Below are 27277 nucleotides of genomic sequence, written 5' to 3' on the forward strand. Positions count from 1 at the left end.
ATCTCAAGACTTGTGGGTATCCTTAGCCCATTGGCGGTAACTACACGTACTTGAAATGCAGCCGAATGTGTTCGTCCATATATTTAAACAAAACCGCATATTTAAAGACCAACACACGAACAATAAGATGCTGGGAAAGGTGTTCAAAGTAGGATTTCTAATTCTTGGAGGGAAAAGGCAACCAGAGTGCAAGCAAAATCAGGATATAGGTTCTGAGAAAGTGTCTGACGCCCTGAGGTTCTGCTTTTCTGAGCATTTCATGTGTTTCAAAGTAGCTACATGGCATGAAGAAAGGACCTTTCTCTTTCTCTACTTAATAAAAGCACTCCCCCACCCCTGTTTTCTTCTTACTTTTGGTTAGTCAGAGCTCAAGTCTTATTCAATTGCTGTAGACATCATTTGGGGAAAGCTCCTATCTAATCCTGTTTGGGACGAGCAGAAAAGTTTTCAGCGTACAAAAACCACCAAATAGGCCATGACAAAAAATAAATATCACCCACCCAGCACCTGGCAGGGCTGGGATCAGCCCAAAGTATCCTAGCTAAAGGAGCCCAGGCGACGTAACAGGAGAATTCACTGAATAAGCATCTATTTAAAAAGATGGTGTAACGTTGGGATGTATGTTTATAAGCCTTCTCTTCAGTGGAGAATTATTTAGTGCTGCAACCACTTTAAACAAAATTAGTGGAAAAACAGGGAGTTTTAAGGAGTAAGAGATCAGGTATTCTCGGCTCACCACACATCAAGTGATTGAAGCTAAAAATGGCTTTAAATACTGCATTGGCTTGAAACTCCTTACATAAACTGACCAGGAATCTGGGGCATTCGCACTACAGACAATTTTCTTCTCCTCCGGATAAGGGATGGGAATTAGTCATAGGGGTATTTCCAGATAATGTAGTTAACACCTCACACTGTATTAGGTAGGCAGAGGGCTCTGCTCCAGGGAGAGAGACTGCCCCTGCCAGCTCTCACAAGGAATGTGTGTATTTTTAAAGTCTGAGTGACCACTAGTGAGTCATGGCCACAGCATGCCTCCCTTTTGGTGTGAAATGTTTGAAATGTGACAGGCAGTACTCCCAAATGGTCATCTAGTTATTTGTTCAGTTCTTGATTAGTTCATTTATTCATTGATCCATCTATCCATCTACCTGCCTATCCATCCATCCATCCATCCATCCATCCATCCATCCATCCATCCACCTGCCCATCCATCCATCCATCCATCCATCCATCCATCCATCCATCCATTAACCTGCCCATCCATCCATCCATCCATCCATCCATCCATCCATCCATCCATCCATCCATTCACCTGCCTATCTATTAATCCATCCATCCATCCATCCATCCATCCACCTGCCTATCTATTAATCCATCCATCCATCCATCCATCCATCTTTTCAGTTCCCCATTTGTTCATCTATTCAACATCTACCTGCTTATTCATTCATTCATTCATTCATTCATTCTCATTCATCTCATGGTTATTGTGGTGGCAGCAACATGTTAGCATCTGACATCTCAGCAGTAAAAAGAGGCAACAAAATACCAAGACCAAATGAGAGTGTGCTTCTCTCTAGTTAGACTTCATCTCCCTCTCTGCCTACAGGCAGGGCTCCAGGAAGCAGCCCTGATCCCATTTTCCCTCCATCTCAAACCCTCTCTGCAGGCAAATGCAAATCTTGTAGGCTAGGAGCCTTAGAGAAATGTGTACCTGGAAGTCAAGTCCAAAGATAAAAGGAAGGCCCAAGGACCTGAAGATCCACCAAATTGGGTGGGGTGCTCTAAGTTCTCTTTTGTATGACATGACTTCAGAGTCAAGGCATGAGTTCACACCTCAGGCCTGATAATTTGGAGTTATGTAGGCTTGAACAAGTAGTTTCCTCTCTCAGTTTTCTGTAACATGGGGAGAAGACAGCAACTCTATTCCACCAGGACCACAAAGGAGTAGGACAGGCTCAGTGTACACGTTTCTTTAGTCTGCTGACTGCCTCATAGCCAGCCTTGTATAAGACGAAGCTTTATGTGACTCACCACTTATAGAGAACAATTTTGCCCAAGCCACATCGACAGTAATTCAAGGAATTATATTGTTTATGTTTTATTTTTAAATCATAGATCTGTTTTTTAAAAACTATCACTTACTTATCTCCTCTGCCAGAACTATTTGATGAATAACCATTGGGTACCTCAAATTGGGTCAGGTGTTAGGCCCCTTCTTAGTGAAGTTGTACCCTAATAGCACACACTCATCGGCCTTAGACCAGTGGACACTGGGAGTGAAGAGGTGTTTGTATCATAAAGTCACAGAAGAGGAACGGGTGGGTTGGTTGTCCTGAGGGAGGGTGTCCCCTCTCTGTGACATCATGTGAAGTCACAGTGGTATTCCTTCAGTCCTTAACATACCTCCTATCTCCAGCATGTGCAGTGGTTTATTTCTGTCCCTTCCTCTTCTAGAGTTCCTACTCTGCCGAGTCAGGAGTCGCCCGTTCTCCATCCCCCAAAGGTTTCTTGACCACCATGTAAACATTTCCCCCAGATATTAGACTTTTAATTTCTGAGACAGGCACCGACGTTTGAGTCGAATCCACTGTGCTTAATCAGAAACCAGTTGTGCTCCCTGCTATGGGGAGATGAGCATGGGTACCACGGGAGGTGGAGAGTGTAAGCCGTTGGATGCTCTGCTATCACCATAGCTGGCTGCTATCTGTTGAGTTTAGAGTTTAGACCGTGGGCCAGCCCCGCAGGAGTGTGTTCTGTGTGTCATCCGGTCCCATCTTTAAAATGAATCAAATGCATTGAGTGTCATGATCTCGGCAGAATCAGCAGGCAAAGTGTGTTTCAGGTGATTTTCCAATCACCCTGCTGGTTGAAGATTGAAGGCTGGATATTCTAAGCTGAGGAAGACTGGTCCTTGGCAGGGTGCTTGGGGCATGGTCTAGGATGCACTCCTGTAAGGAAATGTGGCACATGGTGGAAGGACTGAGCTGGGATGCTGGAGTGACAAGTGGTCCTCATAGTCCCAAACAGACTCTGAAACCAAAATGGCCCTTCAGAGATGCTCTCAAATGGCATAAGGAAACGAGAGTTTCGCTGATGGGGGCTGCCTCCTGGAAAGGGTCTAGATAGGTCAGGGAAGCTCACTTGGGTTGAGCACAGTCCCTGAAGAGGACTCATCCTTTAAAGAAAATAGCCATGTGGCCTGGAAATCACCTTGATACAAGATGGGCATTTCAGCAGAATATCACAGTATCCACTGCAGCATCCCAGGCCTACTTGAAAGCTAGGCCTGGAGTTCATGCATGGATATGTTCAGGGAGAAAAAGGTGGCAGGAAAACCTACACAGGTGGGTCATCATGGGAACATATGTTCCCTGAAGTAGCCAGCCATGAGATAGTTTGAGTTTGTCATAAGAAAATCCAGAGTGAAAATCAGTAGCTGTAACAACCTCACACTCTAGATTCATGTGTTCTTGGAGTGTTAGTCAAGCAGAGAAAGGTTATTTCTTTTTCCTTTTCTGTGTCATTGGTTTCCTGTGTGTGTGTGTGTGTCTGTGTGTGTGTGTGTGTGTGTGTTCGTGTTCATGTGTCTTTATATGTGCTGTGGGGAACCCATGAATATGTGTGTCCATCCTTTTGAGGCTGAAGGTCATTTTTAGATGTTATCTTCTGGAAGCCACCCTCCTTGTTTCCTGAGATCAAGGCTCCCACTGAGCTCTAGGAAACGTGTTGAGGTGCTGTTTTTGAAAGTGAGGGCTATGACATCCCTAAGTCCTAGGGATAGACTCTTCTCATGCAGTCTCCTGGGTAGGAACCTGCTTGCTTCTTCAGTTCAGGAAGGACCCAAAGCTAAGGTTGCTTTGTGCTTTGGTGCCTTAGACAAAGCTGCAGAGGCATAGAATGAAGAAACATCTGGTTTTTCTCTGTCTCTGACCCCAGGCCCTTCAGTTTAAGAGCATGTACTTTAGCCATGTTTTGGAAGCTTCTGCATGCCAAAGGGATCTGCCCAGCTGATTGGTCAGAGGAGTGAGTCCTGGGGTCATTTAGATCCATTTCTAGGGCTACCTGAAAAATAGCTCACTCTCCCAGGATTTCCCATTCCAACATTACCCCGAATCTCTCTCCACCCTGATGTCTTGGACACTCAGACTTTCATTACACCCCTACACTCTCCTATTTTTAATCCCGAACCTCTCTCTTTGCTTTGTAGGGTGCCAGGCTTGCCCCTTCAACAAGAGCATTTTCGAGGACAGGCTGGCATATTTACCTGTATGTATGTAAAGATTCTACTAGTAGAAATAAACTGCCTGGTGGTCTAGTCCTCTGGTGAGCCAGGGCTTCATAAGCTCTAGGGTCAGACTTGTGTGACTTAAATCCTGGCTCCGTATTTCACAAGCCGTGGGTTACCTGACTATCAGTTTTCTTATCTTTAAAATAGAACGTTGCTACCTCCGCCCAGTCGTTGTTGTGTTTAATGAGGCATTGAGATAGAAGTTTCTAGAACACTGTTTAAGACTCGTTACTGATAAAATCCATGTTTGAAACTGTGGTTGCCTTGGGCTAGGAAGTGCCTGAAGGGAACGAACTTTAGGTTATGGGGACCACATTGAATCAATATCTAACCTCATCAGTCTTTATCAGTAAACATCAGTTTACATGTAGCATTTACCCACACTGCCTGACTCAGCCCAGTGGCTTTATGACTTGCTTGTTTTTCTATTAACAAAATACGTTAATAACACTCTACAGTAGTCTTGCAAGAATTCAGTAAAACCTCGACCCCTTGGCATCTCCAGAGTGCCAGGGAAAGCATCCAGGCCCCTGTATAGTATCTACGTATTAAAGGGCCTGTCCTGTAAATGCCACCTGAGCCTGAATGTCAAGGCACTGCCAGCAGAGACCGGGCTTTTTACCACCACACGACACTCTGAGGACCAACGTGCACAGCCAGCTTGCATTCTCGCTGACTCTGTGCTCGGTAACAGACGGTGTTTGTGTGCCTTCCTTTTTACAAGCCAGACATTTGTGAGAGGCTGAATCCTATCAGGTGCAGCAGCCAGAGGTGGGAAAGGCAGAGTAAGGTGTTCCTCGGTGTACCACATTTTTCCCGAGTTCAGCATTTCTCTATGCTGTGAGGGCAAGAGAGCTTCAAGTAGAGCTGTCTTGTCCTCAGGAGACTGCCCCAGCGGAAGGGCCAGGTGACCCACACATACTGAGCCATTAACCCATGCCTTGCCAGTCAGCAGAATCCTATGAAGTTTGCCTGGGGTAGTGTAGGCACCACCATGCTTGCAGGCAGGAATGGTGCCTTTGAGTGTGTTGAGTTCGAAGGACCTGGCAATGGAGTTCAGAGTGGAGTTGAGAGGATGCAGCAACCACTGGGATCAATGGCCCAGGTAGACAATGTATCAGGCTCTCTTCTGACACACTTACCCAAGGAACTTATGTCTGTACATTTAACTCCCATGCAGCCTGCCAGCTTCTCCTGCAGGGCAAGTTCTGGGTTCAAATCCCCGGCATCCACAATGCACTCGTGAGCATTGGTTTTCAGTGCTTTAAGGTCCAAAGTCAAATTAATCAGCTACCCATGGGGCTGATACAAATCCACACTTATTATCACAGAGCAGGTAACTTGTGACCTGCTAGTTACTTTCTGGACTCTGAGCTGGGGAACCCTGAGATTTCCCTGAAGCCCAGTAAGAATACTATTATATTTCTCCTTTCTTTTAAAAAATATTTGTTTTTATTTTATGCTTGTGACTGTTTCCCCTGTATAAATGACTGTGTGCTCTGTGTATACAGTGCCCACAAAGGATAAGAGTGGGTATCCAATCCTTTGGAAGTGAAGTCACAAATGGTTGTTAGTAGCCATGTGGGAAACTCAGGTCTATGTAAGAGTAGCCCATGCTTTAACCTCTGAGCCATTTCTTCAACCCTTTGCTTATTAGCAAGTATCCAACGGGGAAAATAAGAAAATCGGGGTGAAGTGGACATAGAAGCCCTGTTAGAGGAGCACACAGATGCTTCTAGAAAGAACACTGGAAATGGGTTCACTCTTTTCAGAAAGAAAATGCCCATCTGCATCTGTAATGGACAGCAAGCCAGCCAACTGCTTCAGTTTTTTTACTTGCAACGTTTGGAACTAAAACTCCTTAGGAATCAACACATGTACCTCTCCAATTTTATCTTTAAAGTCTTCAGAGAGGACATTTGTGAGAATACTGGGGGTCAGGTGAGGGACTGGGGCGATGGCTCAGTGGTTAAAGTACTTGCCACACAAAATACAAATCATGGAATTTGGATTCTTAGTGCCCATATGAAAGCTCACAAGTGTGGCAGCCGCCCTTAATCCTAGCATTTGGGAGGCAGGGATTGGAAATCCTTGTTAGACTACCCAGAAAAAGAAAGTGGAGCCTTAGGGAGCAAAGGAAAGGTTGCTTGAGGAGGACAGCTCTCATTATCTTTGGGCCACCACATGCACATGCACCAAACATGTACATATATGTATACACAAATGCACATGCATGTGCATGAACACAAACATGTATGTAGGCATAAACACTACATGTGAATGCATTCATGTGCACACCATGTAGACACACATGTAAACTAGTCACAAAAGAATACTGTAGCAACCATCATCTACGGTACACTTAAAAAAAGTATTTATTGTGTGTGTTTGCACATGGGCCAGAAGAAAACTTCAGATCTCTTAGAGCTGAGCATACAAGCGTCTGTGAGGTACTTAATGGGGTGATGGGAGCTGAGCTGTGGTCCTCTGATACAGCAGTAAGTGCTCTCAACTCTTGAGCCATCTCTCAGCCCTGATAGTCTCTATGCTTTTACTTCACGTAAGTATTTGATACTCACTCGCTCAACGGTGCCGCCATCAGTGCGCATGTCTCTCTGGCTGTCTTTGAAGACAGATATTTGAAGATGCAGAGAATGTTTGCTAAAGGCTGTCACAGGGATTGCCTTGAGTTTTAAAGCCCTTAGTAGTTGTTCAAATGCTGGTGTCCTGGAGGCATGAATATAAGCTCCCTAGTCTCACAGTGAGGTGCCCAATCAGGGGAGTTCACATCCAGCATGAGGATGCCCAGGGATGCTGAAGAAGGCTGTGGAAAAGGGTGACTGCTGCTTGGTAGTAATGCTTTTCCCATCTGGTAAGCCCCTTAAATGAAGAACAGACAAAGACACTTTGATCTGCCTGTTTCCTCCTTTTAACCCAGAATAAACAGGACAGTAGCTACCTGTGAACTTGTGTCTGCTGTCTAATTCGGGGAAAGACCAATGTCATCACAAGATCCAGTCAAAGGTAAATTATTATACCCTTCCTAGTAGGAGAGATGACAATACAGTGGTTTGTCACACAGCTGCCAGAAGCTGTACTCTTTCTGACTTTAGTCAGCTATATACTCTGGGTAGACACCTGATCTTCCCTCCTCCTCCAGTCCCTCCCAGGACAGAAGAGTTCCTATGGATTCCCACTTGGGGGAGGTTAGAAAGGGCCTCTCCACATCCAAGGGGAATGCTCAAGGTCTTTGTTGTGGAAAAGCCCAGGCGGCAGAAGCTGTGTCTGCACTTGTGCTGTGAGACAGCAGGGAGAGTCGACTCTGTGTACGTTATACCCATGCTGGCTCTGCGTTCCAAAGACCTAACATTACAGCTTTCTTCAAGGGCTCCAGAGTTCCGTGTGCCGTCAAATTAGGTTTGAAAACTTCAATAAAAAAAAGTCCCGAAGGAAACTGTCAATTAATGCATTTACACCGTAGCATCATACTCGGGCAAAACATCTTCAAACACTAATGCTGTTTGCCAACCATTAAAGAAGTGAGCAGGCTGCCCGGTTTCCATAGATACCTGAAGTAATGGCCTCTTTCCTCTCGTTAAAGCACGAGAGTTGTTCAGTTTCTTTCGTTTCTTTTTTTTTTTTCTCTCTCTCTCTCTTCTGCTTTGTCTTTCTTAACTTTCCTATTCCGTCCCCATTTATAAAAATAAGAGATAACTAAATTGAAACCTGGCAATGTCATTTGTCTGAGACAGATAGCTTGATTTATAAACTCAGGGGATTTCGTTTCTGCTCATCTCATTATTCTATGACTTCTTCCGAGAGGGTTGTTACTTCCAGGAGCCAGACTAGATGATTTCCGGTTTATCAAAGTATTTCCCCAGATCCTTCAATACAGATACACACGTACTCAAAAGGAGCTCTTACTGTTCTGTCGAGGAGGAACTGAGTTTTGATAATGTACAGAGCAGAAGTTGACCAATGTTTACCTGTAGGCCCAATCTGGCCTGTTGACTGATCGTATAAATAAAGTTTTATTGAAGCACAGCTACGCTCACTTCTGTGCCTATTTGCTCATGACTTCTTTGGCAAAAAACAGAAATGTGATCATCTTTTGCAATGGCAACTGTAGGGCAACAGAACCTATATTACTTTTAGGCTTTTCAGAACGAGTTCACAGATCTTACATATGCAAGGAAAACAAATCAGAGTTTGGGTGGAATTTAATCTTTTTTGTACCTTCAGACAAGTAGCCCGTCCTAACATGACTCGGGTTCTACATTTTTTGAAATGTGTAGAACGGGACCCTGGTATGGGGTTTTAAGACTGAGCTTGGCATCTAAGAAGTAAACAAAAAGAACTGTTTGTTTATTTATTTAGTGCCTCTTTGTTTATCTATTTACTTATATCCAAACGAAAAAAAAAGGTATGGTTGGGGGGGGGGGGCAAGTGTTGTCTGTGCTCAGCGGTTCCTTCCTGTAAAATAAGAACCCAGGCTAGGAGTCCGTTCACCATGGAGAAAGCAAACAAAAGACGCCACACCAGTCTAGGAAGAATCTTTAATTTCTATTCAGCTTTAAAGAATTCGAGAGAGTTTTCCCCTTTCCCCCTGTTTAACAAACCAGTTCAAGTTCATGCCTTTAGATTATAAAAGTACCTGAAACCGCCTAGAATATCAACATGCATAGCGTGTTAGTATTTACATATATTTACATAAGGAAACAAGAGAAAGATCTACAGTTATTTACAGTCTACATAGGGGAAGAGAAAGGCAGCTCAGTTGTATTTCCTGAAATACAGTAGCTGAGTAGTTAGCACATGCATATTTAGATAATATTTGCATGATAGAATGCAATTTTAAAAAAATTCTTTTTTTGTTTGTTTAGTTTCTCGTATATTTGCATCAAGTGCTTTAAAATGCTCTCTAACACCCAGGCAGAATTATTTACTCTGGCAATTAAAGCAACAGCACACGCGATCATTTCCCACTAACTAGCAACAAGCTGCTGGTGAATGAAATATCTATTGTTTCTCATTAGCCCGTAGACCACCGAGAAGAGCTCTCTCTGTGTAAAGGCAGTGCCTGGGCGATCACCATTAATTATGGAAGTAATAACTAAACGAGATGCTCTGCCACTGTAGGTTCTAAATGAAATATTAGCAAGGCTGACATCTTCAAGCCAGAGGAATGATCTGTTCCAAGGAGTTCTCCAAGAAAACACACAGGGCTAAGCAAGGATGCACCCTATTTGACATGGCAGGGCTAGCCATGGGGGTAGGAGGGCTGCCCTTGAGAGCTGAATTATGGCAAGGTGTGCCTTCTTAATTCATGCTGGGACGGCAGATTAACAATTCATTTCTTCCCTTGATGTGGTCATGTTAGGGACTCTGCGATTTCCACCACCCCCGCCCCCACCCCACCACGATATTTTTATTTCTTATTTGTAGAATTTATCAGTGACATAGGTGTGTAGATCCTGTTGGCCTTTAACAATCTAAACAGCTCGTTTGAGGTGTGTGCCCTGAAATCTTGCCTGCTCTCCACATAGTCAGGTTTTTTATTTAGTTGAAGAGATAAAAGGACAGGCAAACTGACGGAAGCTTTTCTAATGCAGAAGAAGAGGGGGAAGCTATGGGTTTCGCTTATACTGAAAAGACATCTTTTCCCCATTATATTAGAACCAAAGCCATTGATTCTGCCTGGCAATCATTTTGAGAGGTTTACTTCAGTATACATGGTGAATACAGAGGCATACATGTATATACAGTATTCATAAATATATGTATATAAGTGGCTATAACAGAGGTTAGAGAAGTGAAATGTAAGATGTTTCAAATTAACACCTGCTAAATATCTCCCTTTTATCTCTTATGAACACTTCATCATTCCCTTCAACTCTGGCATGGAGGTGGGCCAACCAGTTGGAAAATTACAGCGGTAGGCCCATTATGCTATTAGTAAGATGTTTGCTTCAGTGGCACATTTCTGTGACTCTTGTGTTAGGCCATATCAAAGTAAGTCCTGAAAGAATGGATACCCAGATCAGATTTCCATCCCACAAGAGAAATCTCCATCCGTCAAAGAACTGGATGATAAGTTGCATTGAGTGGTGTACACATTTTGGGCAACTCAACAGGGAAGGCCCAGGCATATCTCTCATGAGTATATAAGGCCTAAACCACCAGACCTTTCCTTCCATATAATGAGAATTGCCCAAGAGCATTGTGGGTGGGCACAAACGAAATGTGGAATAAGCGTGCTTTGAGACAACCTAACAGATCACATTTGAGTCGTGTCTTTCCCCTCCTCATTGAGAGTACCTTCCACCTCTCTCCCACGGAAGCGTAGGGTCCCACAAGGTGAAATGATCCTAATTATCATATTGCTAGTCCTTTAAGACCACACAGAATTCTGTCACAGAACTCATGGCTTGTCTCAGGCATGAGGAAAATAGAAAAGGTATGTTGCTTATTTTGAGAGAAAGTCTAGAATAATCCTTGATGTGCAGACAGAGCCCTGACGGCCTACAGAGGTCTCTCTTCTCTCCAACCCTCTGGACTAGTTAAATTAAAACCCTTGCCTGGCCTCACATTTTGAGACCAAACATGTCTTTGGATGCCTTGGAATGGTTGCGATTGGCTATCTAGTCCTTCCCTAGGTGTAAGGCTTGGGCTGGCAGCTCTATTCTTCTGGTCTAAAAAGAATTCCGTCCAGCCTTACACCCCCAACTCAGTGGTTCCAGACTTCGTCTCCTAGAAAAAGCACCACTTCCAGGGCTTTCGCATTCACTCTATCCTGGTCTTCCAGCCAGGGGCTCAAAACTCCTCAGGGACCTTTGTAGAAAACTGTATCTTCTGGCAGAGATCTGACTTTCATTTGGTGGTGCTTTATTTGGATTCCTTCAATGCAAGAGGAAATGTCTGGGGTCATCTCAGATCCTCTGGGTACTTGGCCGCCACCGAACAGTTCAATGTCGTTCTTTCTGTCCTTCACCTCATTCAAGGAAGCTTTGTACTTTGGGTGCTATCTGTGCTCGCCTGATGGTGTTTAGTTAGCCTGACGAGTTGGCCTATTTCGCCATGTGCCTCTCCTTCAGAGACTGCTGAGCTCTGCAGATTTGTCCGTACACCTGAGAATGCACTCCTTACCTTCGCTCGTGAGTCACCAGGAAAAAAAAAAACCGAGCTCTTCCACACCTGAGACCCTCTGTATAGCAAAAGGATTTGTGGTAACAAGTAAGTTCTGGAACACACTGTCAAAGTCACACCGTCAGGTAAGCACATTCCCTTCTCCAGAGCGAAAGGCCAGTGTGTACTTTGTAGGGCTTTTCTGGAATATTCTCTCACACTGGGATGGCCTGTAAATAAATATCCAGTCTCCAGAGCTTTACTTTTTTTTTCCTCCTGCAATGAAGGCTTTTTGTAATGAAGGCTTAAGAACAACCTGTGCATTAGCAGAACTCCCAAGGGATACGAAGGAGTTTACATCTCAGTGTCTACATAAAATATTTGCATGTATCCGAGCTGAGCCTGTACTATTCAAGGCCTTTGGAGGAAACAATTGTTGGGAATTTGTAAGAGTTAATTTGCTAGGGATTTATTGGGGGTTGCGAGGAGGGGGATGGGTTGGTTTGCAAGTCTAATGGGTTGTCAGAGCCTGTCTTTATGGAAGGCTACATTTGTATGGGAGTTTAAGAAACAGGGGTGGCTCTGGAAGCAAACTGAAAGTCCCGTACCTTTCTGGTCCAGCACATGCAAGCTTTCCTATGAGAGTGCTGTTGGAAGGTGGGCAGGATACAGAGTTGTGTAGGCAACCATTTATTCCACTGGTTTTGATGTTCGATCTTAGAAAATATTTATCATCAAAGAGGATGTTCTTTAACTTGGCAGATCTGGTACCTGGGGGTGGCATTTTGAGTCAGGTAACAACTTCCTCTTCTTCTTCTTCTTCTTCTTCTTCTTCTTCTTCTTCTTCTTCTTCTTCTTCTTCTTCTTCTTCTTCTTCTTCTTCTTCTTCTTCTTCTTCTTCTCCTTCTTCTTCTTCTCCCTCCTCCTCCCCTCCTCCTCCTCCTCCTCCTCCTCATTCTCCTCCTCCTCCTCATTCTCCTCCTCCTCCTCCTCCTCCTCCTCCTCCTCTTCTTCTTCTTCTTCTTCTTCTTCTTCTTCTTCTTCTTCTTCTTCTTCTTCTTCTTCTTCTTCTTCTTCTTCTTCTTCTTCTTCTTCTTCTTGTAAAGAGTCATTTGCTGTTGAATTGGTGGACTGGGTGCTGAATCTTCAATTTTTTTTTTTTTGGTTAATCCAAATGGATATAATTTCAATTTAGTTCACTGTCTAAATCAACAGTGGAAAAATCTCCTTTGAGCATTTATCAGGTGAACATACAGACAGCTAGTATATTTAATTTAGGCCAAATCAGGGCATCATTCTGTAACTAGGTACGGACTGGGGACAAAATAGTGCAAGGAAGCTTGAGTCAAATGAGAGGCACCTGGGAGGAGATGGCCAATATGTGTCATGTGTTTGGGAAGGAGGTTTCCTACCCTGACTCGTGGATCTATCAATTTGTGACTGTCACTGGGTCTTCGGACAAGTTCCATTCAATCTCTGAATTTATGTGGGTGTGAGGGTAGCTCGAGGGTTGGAAGGTGATGTTGATGAGGCTATCTGCCAGCACCTGGCAGAAAATCACCTCTCAATGAATGCTAGTCATCGTGCCTACTGGGATGCTCATTATTGGCTGGAACGCACTGGAGACCAGAGCTGTTTGTTCTCTTTGATCGTGGTGGGCCCTCACTGCTTAATGATAAAGCCCATTTGGTTGTATGATTAGCCATGGTGACCTTCTTTCGTTGTGGGCCACTGATCAGAGAGCTGTATGAGCCTCCTTCCTGCACTAAACACTTCGCCGTATGACCAGGTGGAACATTCTGGATTTGGAGGTCAATTCGTCCACTGACAAGATTGTTCTTGGGTAGTAAGCAGGGACACAGCACCCCTTGGAACAGATTATTTTTGCCTTGGAATCCAGAGATTGAAAGGATTCACTGTGGGGACAGCTATGTCCCAAGCACCAAGACCTTTGGAGATGAACTCCAGAAGGCAGCGTTGCGTATATCTGATAGAAGTCTTATAAACTCTCTTGCAGGGTTGTTACTAAGAGAGGGAAGGGTAGTCAGATGCTTGCCACTACCACAGCTTTGGGACTCATTGGCCATTCCACTCAGCATAGTCTATCCACGGGACCACTGATTTCACATTTGGAAAGTGTATTCTATGCCTACGAGCCCCCAGATGAGTCACAACAAGAGCTCTGAGGATCTGAAGAAGCACCTGTCTTTCCTCTTTGCCTAACCTTTTCATCGCAGCTCAGCAGTTCCAATCCATCTCTGCAGTCACAGCCCACTTCTCAAGAGCTGCCTGCCTTCCCTGCCCTTAAGGCTCCAGGCCTAATCTAGCTTGCATGGTGCGTTCCTTTTCCCGAATCTATTTTTTTCTTTTTTGCATAAATTGATTAATTCAGCATTTGCTGTGTGATGTCCTGGTGTGGATACATCTGTAATAAAGCAATCTTCAAACATCTTCTGCTCTTTCAAGTCTTTGAATGTGGATATGCCATGATACCGTGCGTATTTTTAAATGCATTGTTACACCTACTTTAAGAAAGGGATCTACTGTTCCTTTTAAATAAGCATGCATATTAAAGCGGAGTCGCCCGAATGCTAAATTAATTATGTAACCTGTGTTCTTATCAGAACATGGGCATTCTATCACAGCACGAGGCAATGCATCACAGATATCAATATGTGGTTGATTTTTTTAAAACATGTTTTGTTTATCAGAAACCTCTGTACCTTTTTCTTGGAAGGACTCAATATCCATTTGTATTCTGTGCTGACAGCTACAAATTGGTGGCCAGCAGTTATCAAATAAATGTTGATGGAAGGCAGCTACTTAACAGCTTCATCCCACCAGAGGATTTTGGAAGGATGGCCCCTTTAAATCTCAGGATCCCAGCAACCAACAGCAGCCCCTTGTCTGTGTTCCAGGTTTATGGGGTGGAAGATGGGATGGGATCGCATATCTGAAAAGGAGCTTCCTACGGAGTCTGATAAACCTCTATTAGCAAAATGTTCTCAGTTTAATCTTCCAAACAAGAACCCTGGGCAATTTTACAAGCATAGTAACAACCGATGGCACAGCTGAACTCTGGCCACTCGAAAATGTTTGACTAGAACCCAGATGCCATTGGGGTATGATTAAAACTTCTACTAGGCTTCCCACAAACTCTCAGTCCTGGGCCATCAGTGCGGTATCCTGGTGGCACTGGCATCGCTTTGGATTGAAGGTGCCACTTCCCCAGCTTCTGCTGCCGAATGACTGTGAGTAACCTGACAAATTGTTCTGGAGGAGATACACACACACACACACACACACACACACACACACACACACACACACACACACATCTGGGAGAATCCATAACTCCAGCCAGAATTCATATGTCAATGGGTTATTATTTTATCACCGTGGATCAGCGAAGCAATGTTGACAAACTGCAAGTCATATCTTCAGATATTACATCAGTGTTGTTAACACTGTTTCTTTTTTGCATCGCTTTCATCTTCTCTGAATTATGGATGCCCCCCAAAGTGGCGTGATAGTCATTTGATGGTGATTGAAGTGCTCACAGGAGAAAAAAAAAAAAAACACCAAAACCCACAAAACCTTTCTTATCAGTTTAAAAATGTTTTATCTTCTATCAGTGGCACAGGCTTGTTTACTAATGAGATCTCGCTAATGTGGTCCTGTCTTGGGCTGATGGTATGTGGAATTTTGAAAAGCCGATGAGCCCGAAATGGGAACTTGTTATTAAACTGTCGCCACATCCGATGGCATAAAGATGTCACTCAAAGGCTGCCATTGGAACAGCTGAAAAGAAAATTCTCCAAAAAGCCCACGAGGTAGTGGGCATGGGACCAACAAGATATTGTCAGCACGTAATTGTGTGTCTAAAAAGAAGATAAAGCGAGAGCCAATGGCTACGAGCATGGCGCAGTCAGGGAGGATTTGCCGAAAGCGCACAATTGTTCTTTGGGGTAGCAAAGGTGGCCTTTGTACCCTGTACTGTGTTCTTTTATAAAGCTCTCGGCACTGGCAGTAGAATTTGGGTTGTAAAGTACCCTAAGACCAATAGCAAAGAATTGAAGTGCACATGTGTGGAACGCTGGGCTTTTAAAACCGCTGAAGCATAGTTACCAAATGTCTGTTTCCACGAAACCAGCCCAACTGCAGTTTGCTTGCAGATCCCAACGAGGGAAAATACATCTCCTCTTGATCCACAAATTAGCTTGATTCTGGATTGGGGTGACTGCAGAATTTCTTCACAAGAGCACCATTTCCACGGTGCAAGCACACAGACCACACCATGTTTAGAAGGCCACAGCGGCAGTGTACCATATTAGAATTGGGAGAGCTCTGGCTTTCACTTTCCCAAGTGGCCTCCCTTGGTCTCGTCTCAGGATTGGCAAGGCTGTGAAAGGCCAGCCTGCTGTGAAATTAGAACCATTGTCTTACATGAGAATCATCTACTGTTCAGGGAGGAGGAAGAGGAGGAGGGGGGAAGGAGGAGAGAGAGGAGGAGGGGGAAGGAGGGGGAAGAGGAAGAAGAGGAGTGGATTTGGAGAGGAGCTGACTGAATTCTCTCATCCATCACATAGAAGTCTGTGGCAAGTCACCTGATCACTCTTGGCTTTATTTGTCACCTACAAAATAAAATGAAAATCCAAGAGAAACAGCCCATAGTTTATCCAGAACACCATCTTCCCCTAGACTCGGCAGAAAGCTGAGGACAAGCTACTGTATGGCTTGGGTTACCTGAGAGATAATCTCTATGTTCTTCTCAGCTATTAGAGGCCCTCTGGCTGCTCACCTCCTCCACAGAATGCAGAAGAATCCCATAACTGTCTGACAGGTATTTAGATAAACACGCCTGGTGCTCAGCTAACAGCCGATGAGGAGTAACAGCTCACAAAAGGGAAATCAATTGAGAAAGAAATCAATGAATCCAAAGTAGTCTCTGGTTTTTTGGGGTGGGGGGGATAAGCAGGGGGAGTCAAACATGTTGAAGGATTTTCAATTATGCCCCAATCACAAGTCATATGTTTAAATCCTGGGCAGGTGGGACCTATCCAGTAGTCTCAAATGGCTAGGTGTTATCTAACTTCATATCTGCCTTACACACTCCTCCACACCTCTTCCACAGTCAGGCCACGTGGCTACATTTGACACATCTATGACCACAGATCCCAACACAGTGACAGACTCGCATCAAAGAAAACCCAAGTAGGCTTCTTAGAACTTTGCTAAAATTCTAAGTTCATGGAATCCTGGTTCTCAAAGCACCCCTGGCCCCACGAATTCGACATTTAGGAGAATGTTCTTCCATGGACATTCTAAACTGATACAACTTAAACCCCGTACCCCCCCCCAAAATGATTACATTTGAATAGAGACAGAAAACCAACTCCCTCATAAGCAAAACATCCCTAATGTTTTTCTGAAGGTGACATCTTGTGGTGACCTTTCGGTCCTTGTTTGTGACCACACTCCCTGTCAGCCGACAGCAGGTTGATCCATTGGGTACTGTCCCCCCTCCTCCATTAATGATCACAGGACAGCTGATAAACTGTACTGGTTTTAAATTAGAGCTGTGCTCACTGTGCCTCCCCTCGAACAGAAGACTATTATTTTAATTATGGCTTGCAGAGCAAAGTGAGCTCTTGCCCTCTTTGTAATATCTCTGGCAATATTCTGTCAGTCGGGATGACCTCGTACTGCATCAGCAGACACACCCCTAGCTATAGCCTCAACTGATACTCGAGAAGAGACCAGAAATGCGCTGCTCACAGAGACTTGCATTTTGAAATGGGCTAGAGGGCAACATGCCTCCCACCTTAGGCCATATCTTGTATTAAACCAGAACAGATATGACATTTAGAGAAGTGTTTTCTGGATGAATTAATAAACACATTAGCGTAGGGACATGTGAGATGGTGTGTGTGTGTGTGTGTGTGTGTGTGTGTGTGTGTGTGTGTGTGTGTGTTGTTAACCCATCCCACCCCCTAAGAGCACCCTGAGCAAAGAACACAGAAAAGATCTGGCACCAGTCTCACTTGGGCCATCCACTTGATGGACCATAATCAAGAGTTGTTGGTTTCTTTTGGACAGAATGTTCTAGAAAGCTCTCGGTGTCAAATTGTATTGCGCATTGAGAAGTCAAAGGGCTGGATGGATTTGTTCATGCAGTTAGGGAATATGGCATCTTTTTCTCTGTGCCGAAATGGCGTCTGGCATGATATATTGAAATGTGTCTTTATTTCCCAAGCCTTTTCCTCTATGAGGTGTAAAAAGTCACACCAGCTTTACAAGCAGAGTTTATGGACTTGTTTTTCCACAGCTGTCACACATCATACTTTTGCAGTCCTGGGCTTGGAGTTGAGCCCTTTGCCACGCTGATGTCCAAGTGGAGAAAGACTCACTAATCTCCAGATAGCCAAAATGGCATTGTCTTGTCACTCATTTATTAAAAAAATAAATTGCTTTTCTTTCTTCTCTGCTTTTCAGCAACAGGGAGCCGCTACCACTGTCTACTGCGCGGTCGCTCCCGAGCTGGAGGGCCTCGGAGGGATGTACTTCAACAACTGCTGCCGTTGCCTGCCATCTGAAGAGGCTCAGAATGAAGAGACAGCCAGGGCCCTGTGGGAACTCAGCGAGAGGCTCATCCAGGATCGACTGGGCAGCCCCTCCAGCTAATCAGAGCAACATAATGTCGGGCAAACCTCCACCCATGCTCTGACCCTCATCACAGTCAGCCCCATCATCCTGGGTGCCCTGAAGCCTCCAGTGCAGGGTGATGCGAGCAAATAAGAGTGGCCATATCAATGGGAAAACATAATCAGTGGGAAGCAGGGAATTTCAAGGGACGATGTCCCTTTTCTAGGACAGGGTTAATTGTGGAACTGTTTGCTTTTCTGGTGTTAGCTTGCTTGAAAATGGTTAGCATGGAGGTTCGCTTTGGAAGCACACATGATTCTCTATCAAACTTAGAATAACCTAATATACCCTTGACCCACCCAACTGCCACCACTGCCGTCACTGCCGTCACTGCCACCGCTGCCACCCAAGGCCAGCTTTCTCCTGTTAACAGAAGAAAAATGCACATGTTCACGTCTCCATGCTGAGTTCACTCCTGGAGGCCATCGTTTCATACTTCCCTACCAGGTCTGAACAGGCGTGGCAACTTGAGAGCAGCTCGGTACCTTGTCCCAACCGAACCAATGCGATGGTGCCATCAGAGGGGAGCAGAGTCGGTGAGGGCAGAGCCACTGGGTCCCAGAAGCACCATTCACTGTCCTCCTTGCCAAAGTTACACAAGCAATTCTTTAGCAATTGTAACAAATACATTTTACATTTTGCAAATCATTCCCTAGATACACAGGCGGGCAAGGAAGGAGGCAAGGCATCCTTAAGATACACAGGTTATGCTTGAGGTGGGAAACAGGGAGGTAGTTCCCTCCATTCTTGACTCCTCAGTTCCAAGAACAGTTCCATTAGTGGCTGTCCTCTCAGTCCTCTGGAGTTAGCTTACCCTGGTTCCTCCCATCCTATACTTAATAAACGAACATGCTTGACTAAGGTTGCCTGAAATATGTGTCATTTGTTTGAAGGTTCGTATCAGCGATCTCTATTCTGTTTTTACGTCTGTTTTCTTTCTCTCTTTTTTATTTTTTATTTTTTAGAAAAGAAATCTAGAGGAAAAATAAAGCGCTTCTTGTAGACGCCAGGAAAAACACCCTTCTTGATTCTTCTCTGAGTTTGAGTTTAGTTTTTGTGCTTTGTGGGCCGAGTTCTCTCACGGGATAAGCATGCCGGCATCATATTTTCTGTGAGAGAAAGAAAGAAGAGAGAAGTGACTGTGGTGTTTTAATTATGTTAATTTCCAACTCGAAGACATTATATCTGCTCCTCCACGGATGGTTCCTGGAATTGTCAGTTGCTTGAGAACACCCACTCTCTCCACTTACACCATGGTCTCCAGGCAATGGGACATGGAGACAACTGTATGTAAACTAGTATGCCCCCGTGTCCTGCGTACCAGGCCTTTCATGTATTCATTGCCCCACGTGAGAATCCTCAAAGCCGCATTCTGAAACGCAAAGTTTAAGGTCAGCAAGATACTGAAGAGTTCTCCGTGACACGGCAGAGACTCCTTCATTAAACACAAAGAAGGTGAGGGTGGAGGTTTTCATATGGCACACTGTTCCTCCTCCTCCTCCTCCTCCTCCTCCTCCTCCTCCTCCTCCTCCTCCTCCTCTTCCTCCTTCTCTTTTTCCTCCTCCTCCTCCTCCTTCTCTTTTTCCTCCTCCTCCTCCTCCTCCTTCTCTTTTTCCTCCTCCTCCTCCTCCTCCTCCTCCTCCTCCTCCTCCTCCTCCTCCTCCTCCTCCTCCTTCTCCTCCCCCTGGAATGGCAGCTTCAGGTCAGCCAATAACACAGATCTCTGGGCCTCTGCCTCTAGGTAGGTCCTATGAAATGCCACTGCTTTTCAGCTCCTCACAGCCATCTAAGTCAACCTAGAGGACAGGAAACTCCACACTTTACTCACAGAACTACAAGGCATAGTACAGATCTGTAGCCGTTAAGCCTTCAAATCTCAGGACTATTTGTTACGCAGCAAAAGCTAGCTGACAGTTCTCATTTCACTGTGTAATAAACATTTCCCTCATTGTTCTCCCTTAATTAGAACCCCAGATGCCTTGCCCATCCTATGTTCTAGCACTTTCTCCCTTTCTTGTAGAACATCCTCTAGACTTCTTGTGTCCCTCAGACACGCCAAACACACTCTCCATTTGGGACTTTTCTATCTGCTGCTCCTTCTGTGGGAGTGATTTTCTCACAGAAAGGAGAAAGGTTTGTCTCTCACTCATCTCAGCTCTCTGTTCAAATGTCACCTGTTTCAGATGTCACCTGGGTCTGGCCACTTCCTTCATGGCATCAATGCAATGACCCTTCCCTCCCCTTAATGTTTCTCTTTTCAAATACAAAATAACGTTGGACACACTAGCAATCATCCTTTCCCTTCTCTCACAGTGTAAGCTCCACGAAACTTGTGATATTTGTTGAGTTAGTTAAGTGTCTGGACAAACCATTACCCATCTTTTTATTGTTTGCTCAAGGGATAAGACTGAGGCCCTGAAAGCAGCTTTTCCATAGCCTATGTCCACTGAGTAGCGGTCGAGACTGAAAGGCAGCTCTGTCTGCTGTCAAGCCCGTGTGCCCTCTACTACACACCCTTTTTATGGGTTGACTGGGGACCAGAAATGTCTATACATTCAATTTAGACAAGGGGTGAGTTACTCACAAAGGAAAACTAACCTTCTATCTAAGGCTGAAGTGTGACTGTTCTTCTAGAGCCCATGACTGGTATAAGCTTTACCAATGACTTTCATACCTGCCACTGACCCAGAGATATTGGCTTCTGTTCTACCCAAATAGCTTCCTCCCCTAACTCTGTTCCAGTTATAATTAAGTCTGTTCCCAGCCTGGACTTAGGTGTGGGTGGACTTGATGTCCGACATCCTAACGAAGCCAATAGAATACATCCACGGGAAGCATGAACCATCTCCTCCTCGGTCATTTTCTGCCATGTTCCTCTCTGTCCCTGTCTCTTTAAGTCCAAAAAGGCATCTGGTTTCCATATCCGTGCCCGAGCGAGGCTTTGCTGCCACTTATCAATCGGAAAGCAACTGGGGCAATGGTCGCAGCCTGCGGCTTGTGGCTTTGCTCTTTTAGAATGAGGAGATGGGCAGTTTTATCTCGAACCTCAATGAAGAGGAGGCTGGATTGCTTTGTCAAGGTCAGTGCTAGATCAGAAGGTCTCAAATTGCAAAGTGCCTGCCAATTCCCACCGCCAATACTCACCACTGTTAGATATTTATGTTAAAAAACAAAAACACACAAAAAACCCAACCCTAAAAAAAAAAACAAAACCTATGTACCGTGTACATTGACTCTGTCCCTCCTAACATACCCCCATACCCCAGTTTGTTACTGAAATCACTTCAGCCAAGGGAACTCTTAGAAAACAAAAGCCTAGCAACACCACTGGACTTGAATTCAGACCATGTCCCCTTGCCATTTTACCTCTAGAGTCTTTGCATTTGGCTCAAGCATTTGATTTTGCAACCTTTCCCTTCTTTCCCCTGCAAAAAATCATCTTTGTTTTGTTTTGTTTTTTGCAGTCTTTCCACGATGTTAATAGAAGCTTACTATATCATTTCTATGGGCTGTCCTTATAGGTCCTCGTTTCTACTATGGGCCATTCAGGGAACTTCTACTTTGTATTGTTAAAACCAATGTCTCAGCATCTCTAAACATATAGATTTTCCCTCCTAAGAATTCATATCCCTAGCATCGGTTCACATGGAGTCCAAAAACTCTCAAAATGCTGGTACGTTTCAGTGACGGCATGCTGACCAGGAGCACGTGTGCATGTGTGTCCGTTTACAGCCTTGTCAGCTCTCTGTGCTCTTTACTCTTTCAAAGTTACTGCAGCGTCATCTTGTCACAAGCTATATCTACATATGCATCCTATTCCCCAGCAGTCAACCTCCTTATTTAAAGTAGAAGCATCTGTCCTTCCTTTTCCCGAGGGTGGAGATCAAATTTTTAGTTAGCATGGAAATTCTGAGTGAGTGTACACAGAGAGGATTTGGGCGGGAAAAGAGCAGTCCCACCAGTCAAGGTGTCCCATCTTTCCCAGGTTTTCAAAGAACATCTTGCTCCTCTTCCTTTCCAATCATCAGTGCAGCAAGGCAGCGACCTCATCGGAATCTGGTACGCAGACCAGAATGAGTGCCGCAAATGTCTTTGCTTCCCATCAGCTCCTGGGCTCACAGCCCTAGCTGTGGGTCCCCAGAGGGCCACATCTTGATAGCTGACAAACTGTCTGCATTTATTAAATGTCATTTATGCCACACCAATCAGAGAGATTGTCTCTTTTCTTTCTTGCTGTTGTGTTTAATGGGGCCATCTCCCTACTGCATCTTTGAGTAAGGAAGCAAAACTACTTTGAATGCATGAAATATGAATATGCAAATAGCAACCCTGCCACTCATTCACGGGGGGCGGGGGGGGGAGAGGTAGAGAGAGAGAGAGAGAGCGCCCCTGTCTCTAACCCCAAGAAGTTTCCTGAGAGCTATGTTCTCTGGTTTTGATATGTCTCATTAGATGCTGGGCATCGTGATGAAGTAGACAGATTTTCACTGGGTTTCATTTCCTAAGTGTTTCTGAGTGTGTTCTCCCAACAGCTTTCTTGCAAAGCTGTCGGTGTGTGGGTTCTCCCATTACCAGACATCAACATTTGGGCATTGTCTTGCCCCTCTTCCACACCACATCTCCTAAGCTTTATTTTCTTCTCCTTGAGATCTGAGATCTAGAAATTGTTTCAAAAGAGCTCATTAAATCTTTTTTAGTTCTTTTTTTCGGAGCTGGGGACCGAACCCAGGGCCTTGCGCTTCCTAGGCAAGCGCTCTACCACTGAGCTAAATCCCCAACCCGAGCTCATTAAATCTTAACCTGAGGGAATTAAGGAGATGGCTCAGCAGGTGAAAATGTTTGTGACACAAGCATGAGGTGCTGAGTTCAAATCCCAACCACCTAGACAAAGCAGTTACGAGTAGCCATAAATGCCTATAACCCCAAGTGTTCTTGGCACCCAAGATAGAGGGTTGCTGAGGCTTTCCAGCCACCAGTTTAGGTCAGGTACAAACTTTGTCTCGAGGAAATAAAAGCAGAGTCATCGATCAGGACACTCAACATTCTCTCCTGGCCTCCTCTACACTTATGGGACATGTGTGCGTATACCACACATATACGCCCAGTTTCCACGCGTGTCGTCAAGAGGATTTGCCTGCATGTGTTTTCTCCTTTAAATCCTTTGAATGAGACTTATGCAATTGGTTCACTTAAGAAGTCCTATTGAAAGAGCATTTATCTTAAAAATGACTGTTGAATCGTTCATCTTTGAAACAACATGCATTTCTGCTTTGATAAGAGAACTCAACTGAATGCTTCGAGTTTCAGTTTGGGGGAAAAAAAATCAGGAAAACAAGCACGACCGCACTTGCCTCACAAGGACCAGTTGAAACATCCTGATAGATTTTCTTCTATTTTGGAAATGTATTTTCAAATGTATTTGCGTCTTGCTTCCTCCATAAACTTATAAATTTCAAAATAAATTCATTTTATATCTGTCAGTGCCTTCGTGATCATATATTCAGTAAAGAGATAGATAGATATGTCTTAATTTATGATTTGCTATTGCTGTTGTTACTAGAGTTAAGATCTTTCCCCACCAAGGTTTTGTTTTCGAGACAGATTGGGTAAATGCATTTACATAAGGCTCTTGAGAGAGGTGGTTGCTTTGTTTAAAGTACCAAGGAAGCTGCGATTCCCAAACAATACAGACCACTTTCTGGGTCTGAATAGCTACAGACAAGAGACTTATCTTGAACTGCCCGCACGGCTGGCTTTTTTCTCCACTGTGTGCAGAGAAGTATGAGGTGTGGGCTCACAGATGGTTTGAATTCAGGTGGACTAATTCTTGATGGGCTTATTTTCCTGCCTGCCTGGCACTTAGCACAGGAGTCTTGGAAAGGGATGCCGGGAAAGTTCCTGGGTGAGGGTTACTCCTTCCACCTGGACCCAGGGCAGAGAAGTGCAGGAGCCCTGTATCAGCGGAACAAAAACTGGCTGAATGCAGAAAACGGAAAGGCGTCAGCTGAAGTTTGGGTCAGCCGGACTGCCGGCCTCTGCCCGGTGCTCGCTGTTCTGCTGTGTAAGAAGCTCTGGGGAGTCTGAAGGCTTTCCTGGCAGCCCTGGGATTTGGTTGGGAGTCTGCCTGGATGCTGAGACAGCCCTCCCCTCCTCTCTCCCTCCTTTCAGAGTCTGTTCTGGGGACTTCTACCTGGGCTGGCCTAGATTGGAGGGCCTGTAAGATAAAGTGTTTGGCTTTTTGGGGGCTTTCATGGCTGCCTTCAGATTCATTTCCAGAGGCTGGAGAGATCTTCCCCAGAGAAGTAGCTAAACCCTTCAGTGGCGTCTCCCTGTTTGCTGTCGAGAATTTTCTAACACAACCACATCTGTGTATAGTATGTTCACATTCAACCGTGGCAAGAGAGACGAAGAACTGTTGTTGAGAATAAAATAATAAAACCACAATCACCATCACAGATAGGGCAAATCAGGGTGCTGGAGACGGTTAGACTGTAAAGTGCAGGGTACACATGGGTGATGACTGAGTTTGAGCCCCAGAATGCAGGTTTTTTGAAAGCGAGGCGTTCGTTTGTCATTTGGTACTTGGGAGAAGTAAAGACAGGTAGGCAGGATCTCCAGGACTTAATGACCACCTGAGCTGAATCAAGTTGGTAAGCCCCAGGGCAATAAGAGACCTTCTCTCAGAAAAATAACATGGAGCATGATGGAGGAGGACACTGGACGTTGCCCTATGGCCTGCAGCCACATGCCTGCACACATGAAAACGTACACACAAAACAGTACCGATAGCCTGGCCCAGAAACTCAACTTCTGCGTATAAATCCTTAAACAGGGCCATTCTAGAAGCCTGGGCACTTGATAAGTGTAAAAATCACTGTGGGGTGAGTGGGTGTGTGTGTGTGTGTGTGTGTGTGTGTGTGTGTGTGTGTGTGTTTCAGTCCCATCCCCACCCAGGACCAGAGGTTTAGAAGAAGAAAACTACAAATTGTCCTGTAACTTCCACACATGAGCCATGGCTGTTATACACGTGCGCGCGTGCGCGCGCACACACACACACACACACACACACACACACACACACACACGTTTAAGAAAATAAACAATTCAGTTGTATTCATCCCCAAGACTTTTGAGCCTGGGCCACTGTGTTCTGATACCCAACCATAAACAGTACCAGCCTCTGCATCCCCAGGCACTGATGGAAATGGGTCTCTTGAAGCAATAGCAATGATAGGGAAACCTGGGCTCCTCAGACGTGTTTGTGTTGGAAGCCCAGCCTATCAAGTACTGGGTGATAATGCCGTGGCAGGAATAGGGTTAATTTAGTGATACTTATGAACTGCTGGTAAAAATGTAAGTTAGGATGTTGTTAGGTATCTGTGCACCTACTTGAACTTTTTTTTAAAAAAAAATATTTGTGTGTGTCTGTGTGATGTGTGCATGTGGAAGCCAGAGGTTGACTTTGAGCCTCTTCCTCCATGATCTTGACTTATTTTTTTTAGGATGGGCTTTTCGCTGTCTCGAGCTCACAGTTTTAGCAAGGTTAGCTCATCAGGGAGCCTCACTAGGGATCCACCTGTCTCCATTCCCCCAGTGCCCGGATTCGCTGTTGGTTGCTGTGGTTCCAAACTCTGCTCCTCAAGCACTTCCCACTGAGTCATCCCCCCCCCTCTGTCCATCCATCTGCACATGGAGGTGATACAGGGAGGGAAAGACAGACAGTAGTTCTGTCTGCTGGACAAAAATGGAGCTGATGTTTTTGATTGATTCTTGTACCGAGTTCCCATGTTTGCTGCAGCCTGAGTATCAGCTCTGTTGCTTTCTCAAAGAGCAAGAGTCGCAGAAACAAGAGAACACGTCAGCAGTCATACAACATGCCTGTGTCACTGAGGCTCGCAGCCAGGCTGTGAGCTGACTGGGATGCAAAACTGATTTTCTAGAAAGATCGCTGAGCTCGGGCACTGACAGAAATGGTTTTTAAGGTTCATGGGAACCTAGTGGAAGATTTAGGTATGAAAACAAAAGTATATCTGAAAAACAAAATCAGGGGGGTAATTATCATTTCACTTAAAAAAGTAGCCAAGCAGTTGCCTATAATTCCTTTCAGAGCTTTGTGTACAAACAGCACCTCTGTGTGGCTTCAACCAGGGGCTATTGAAAAGGCACTCTCCTCTCTAGAGTCTGACTTTCTACCAAGGTTATATAGCAAAGTGTATTTCTTCAACTCCTCCCCTCTCTTCCTCAGTGCAGTCCCATTAACCTTGAACATTTACAACCAACTTCAGCGAAACCTGCCATGCGCATGTATGACTCTTGCCCCTCCCAACACTGTGTGTTATGATTGCCTGCTCAATTTGTGTTAAATGAGAAGCCCAAACCTCGAGTTCTTTTCCCCATCTCGTCTCTACACCTGAGAAGTTTTTAAACAACAGAGCCGGGAAAGCAAGAGGACACTTGTAAAGACAGCTGTACTCATCAGCAAACCTTGGATAAGGTCATTAGATGTGAAAATTATTGACAGGAGCTAGGGAGAAAGATGAGTGGCTGAAGTACCACTGGGCAAGCCTGGGACCCTGAGTGCAGGTCACACAAAAGCCTGGTGTGGTGACAGAGGTCTGTAGCCCCAGAACAGGAAGAACAGAGGCAAGAGGACCCTCGGGGCTCAGTGAACAGCTAGTCTAAGATGAATTAGCAACAGTGGGGTCACTGAGAGACCCTCTTTCAGAAAGTAAGGCAGTGGCAGTTGTGGGTGAATTCGCCTGCTCATAAACATGCTCACACCCACAGAAGAAGTCCAGCAATGCTGATAGGCTTTTTTGAGTGAGGAGAAATTCAGAGCGGAATAGCAGCATCCTTCTCAGAATCCAATGAGAGAATTTCTTTGGGCTTAGAACATTTCCAGAGTTGTTCAAATTCTACTGGAGGTGAATAGAATTAAAACGTGCACTGTCTACGGTGAAAATATGAAGAGTTGTGGCAAGTTCCAAAGTAACCGGGCCTGTAAACCAGCATTCCTCCACGACGGCATGTACCCCATACCTAGTTGCAAGATGTAGAGACAGCAAGCTGGGATCAAACTAGAAACTTCCTGTGTGTGCTGCTTGGGGTGACAAGACATCAGTCATTTCACCCAGCTGTGAACTCTATGAACCA

The 27277-nt window shown here is 44.9% G+C and overlaps 2 protein-coding genes across 7 annotated transcripts in view; one reads left to right on the forward strand and one right to left on the reverse strand.

Moving 5' to 3' along the window:
* Positions 1–18985, forward strand: part of Wwox (WW domain-containing oxidoreductase) — a 927977-nt gene extending 908992 nt beyond the window's left edge. For 2 of the 6 annotated variants that reach the window (XM_087594226.1, XM_087594243.1), the window contains 2 exons: positions 11389–11565; positions 13437–13962. In XM_087594226.1, coding sequence (XP_087450352.1) covers positions 11389–11565; positions 13437–13448 — 189 coding nt within the window. In that variant the 3' untranslated portion in view covers positions 13449–13962. 6 annotated transcript variants of the gene reach the window in all.
* Positions 16023–27277, reverse strand: part of Maf (MAF bZIP transcription factor) — a 355732-nt gene continuing 344477 nt past the window's right edge. Inside the window, exon 3 of the mRNA XM_087595092.1 lies at positions 16023–19233. The gene's annotated coding sequence lies outside the window, so the exon portion shown is untranslated. The remainder of the gene's footprint in view (positions 19234–27277) is intronic.

The sequence above is a fragment of the Rattus norvegicus genome, chromosome 19 (genome assembly GCF_021556685.1).
Source record: "Rattus norvegicus strain SHRSP/BbbUtx chromosome 19, alternate assembly SHRSP_T2T, whole genome shotgun sequence".
Lineage (NCBI taxonomy): Eukaryota > Metazoa > Chordata > Mammalia > Rodentia > Muridae > Rattus > Rattus norvegicus.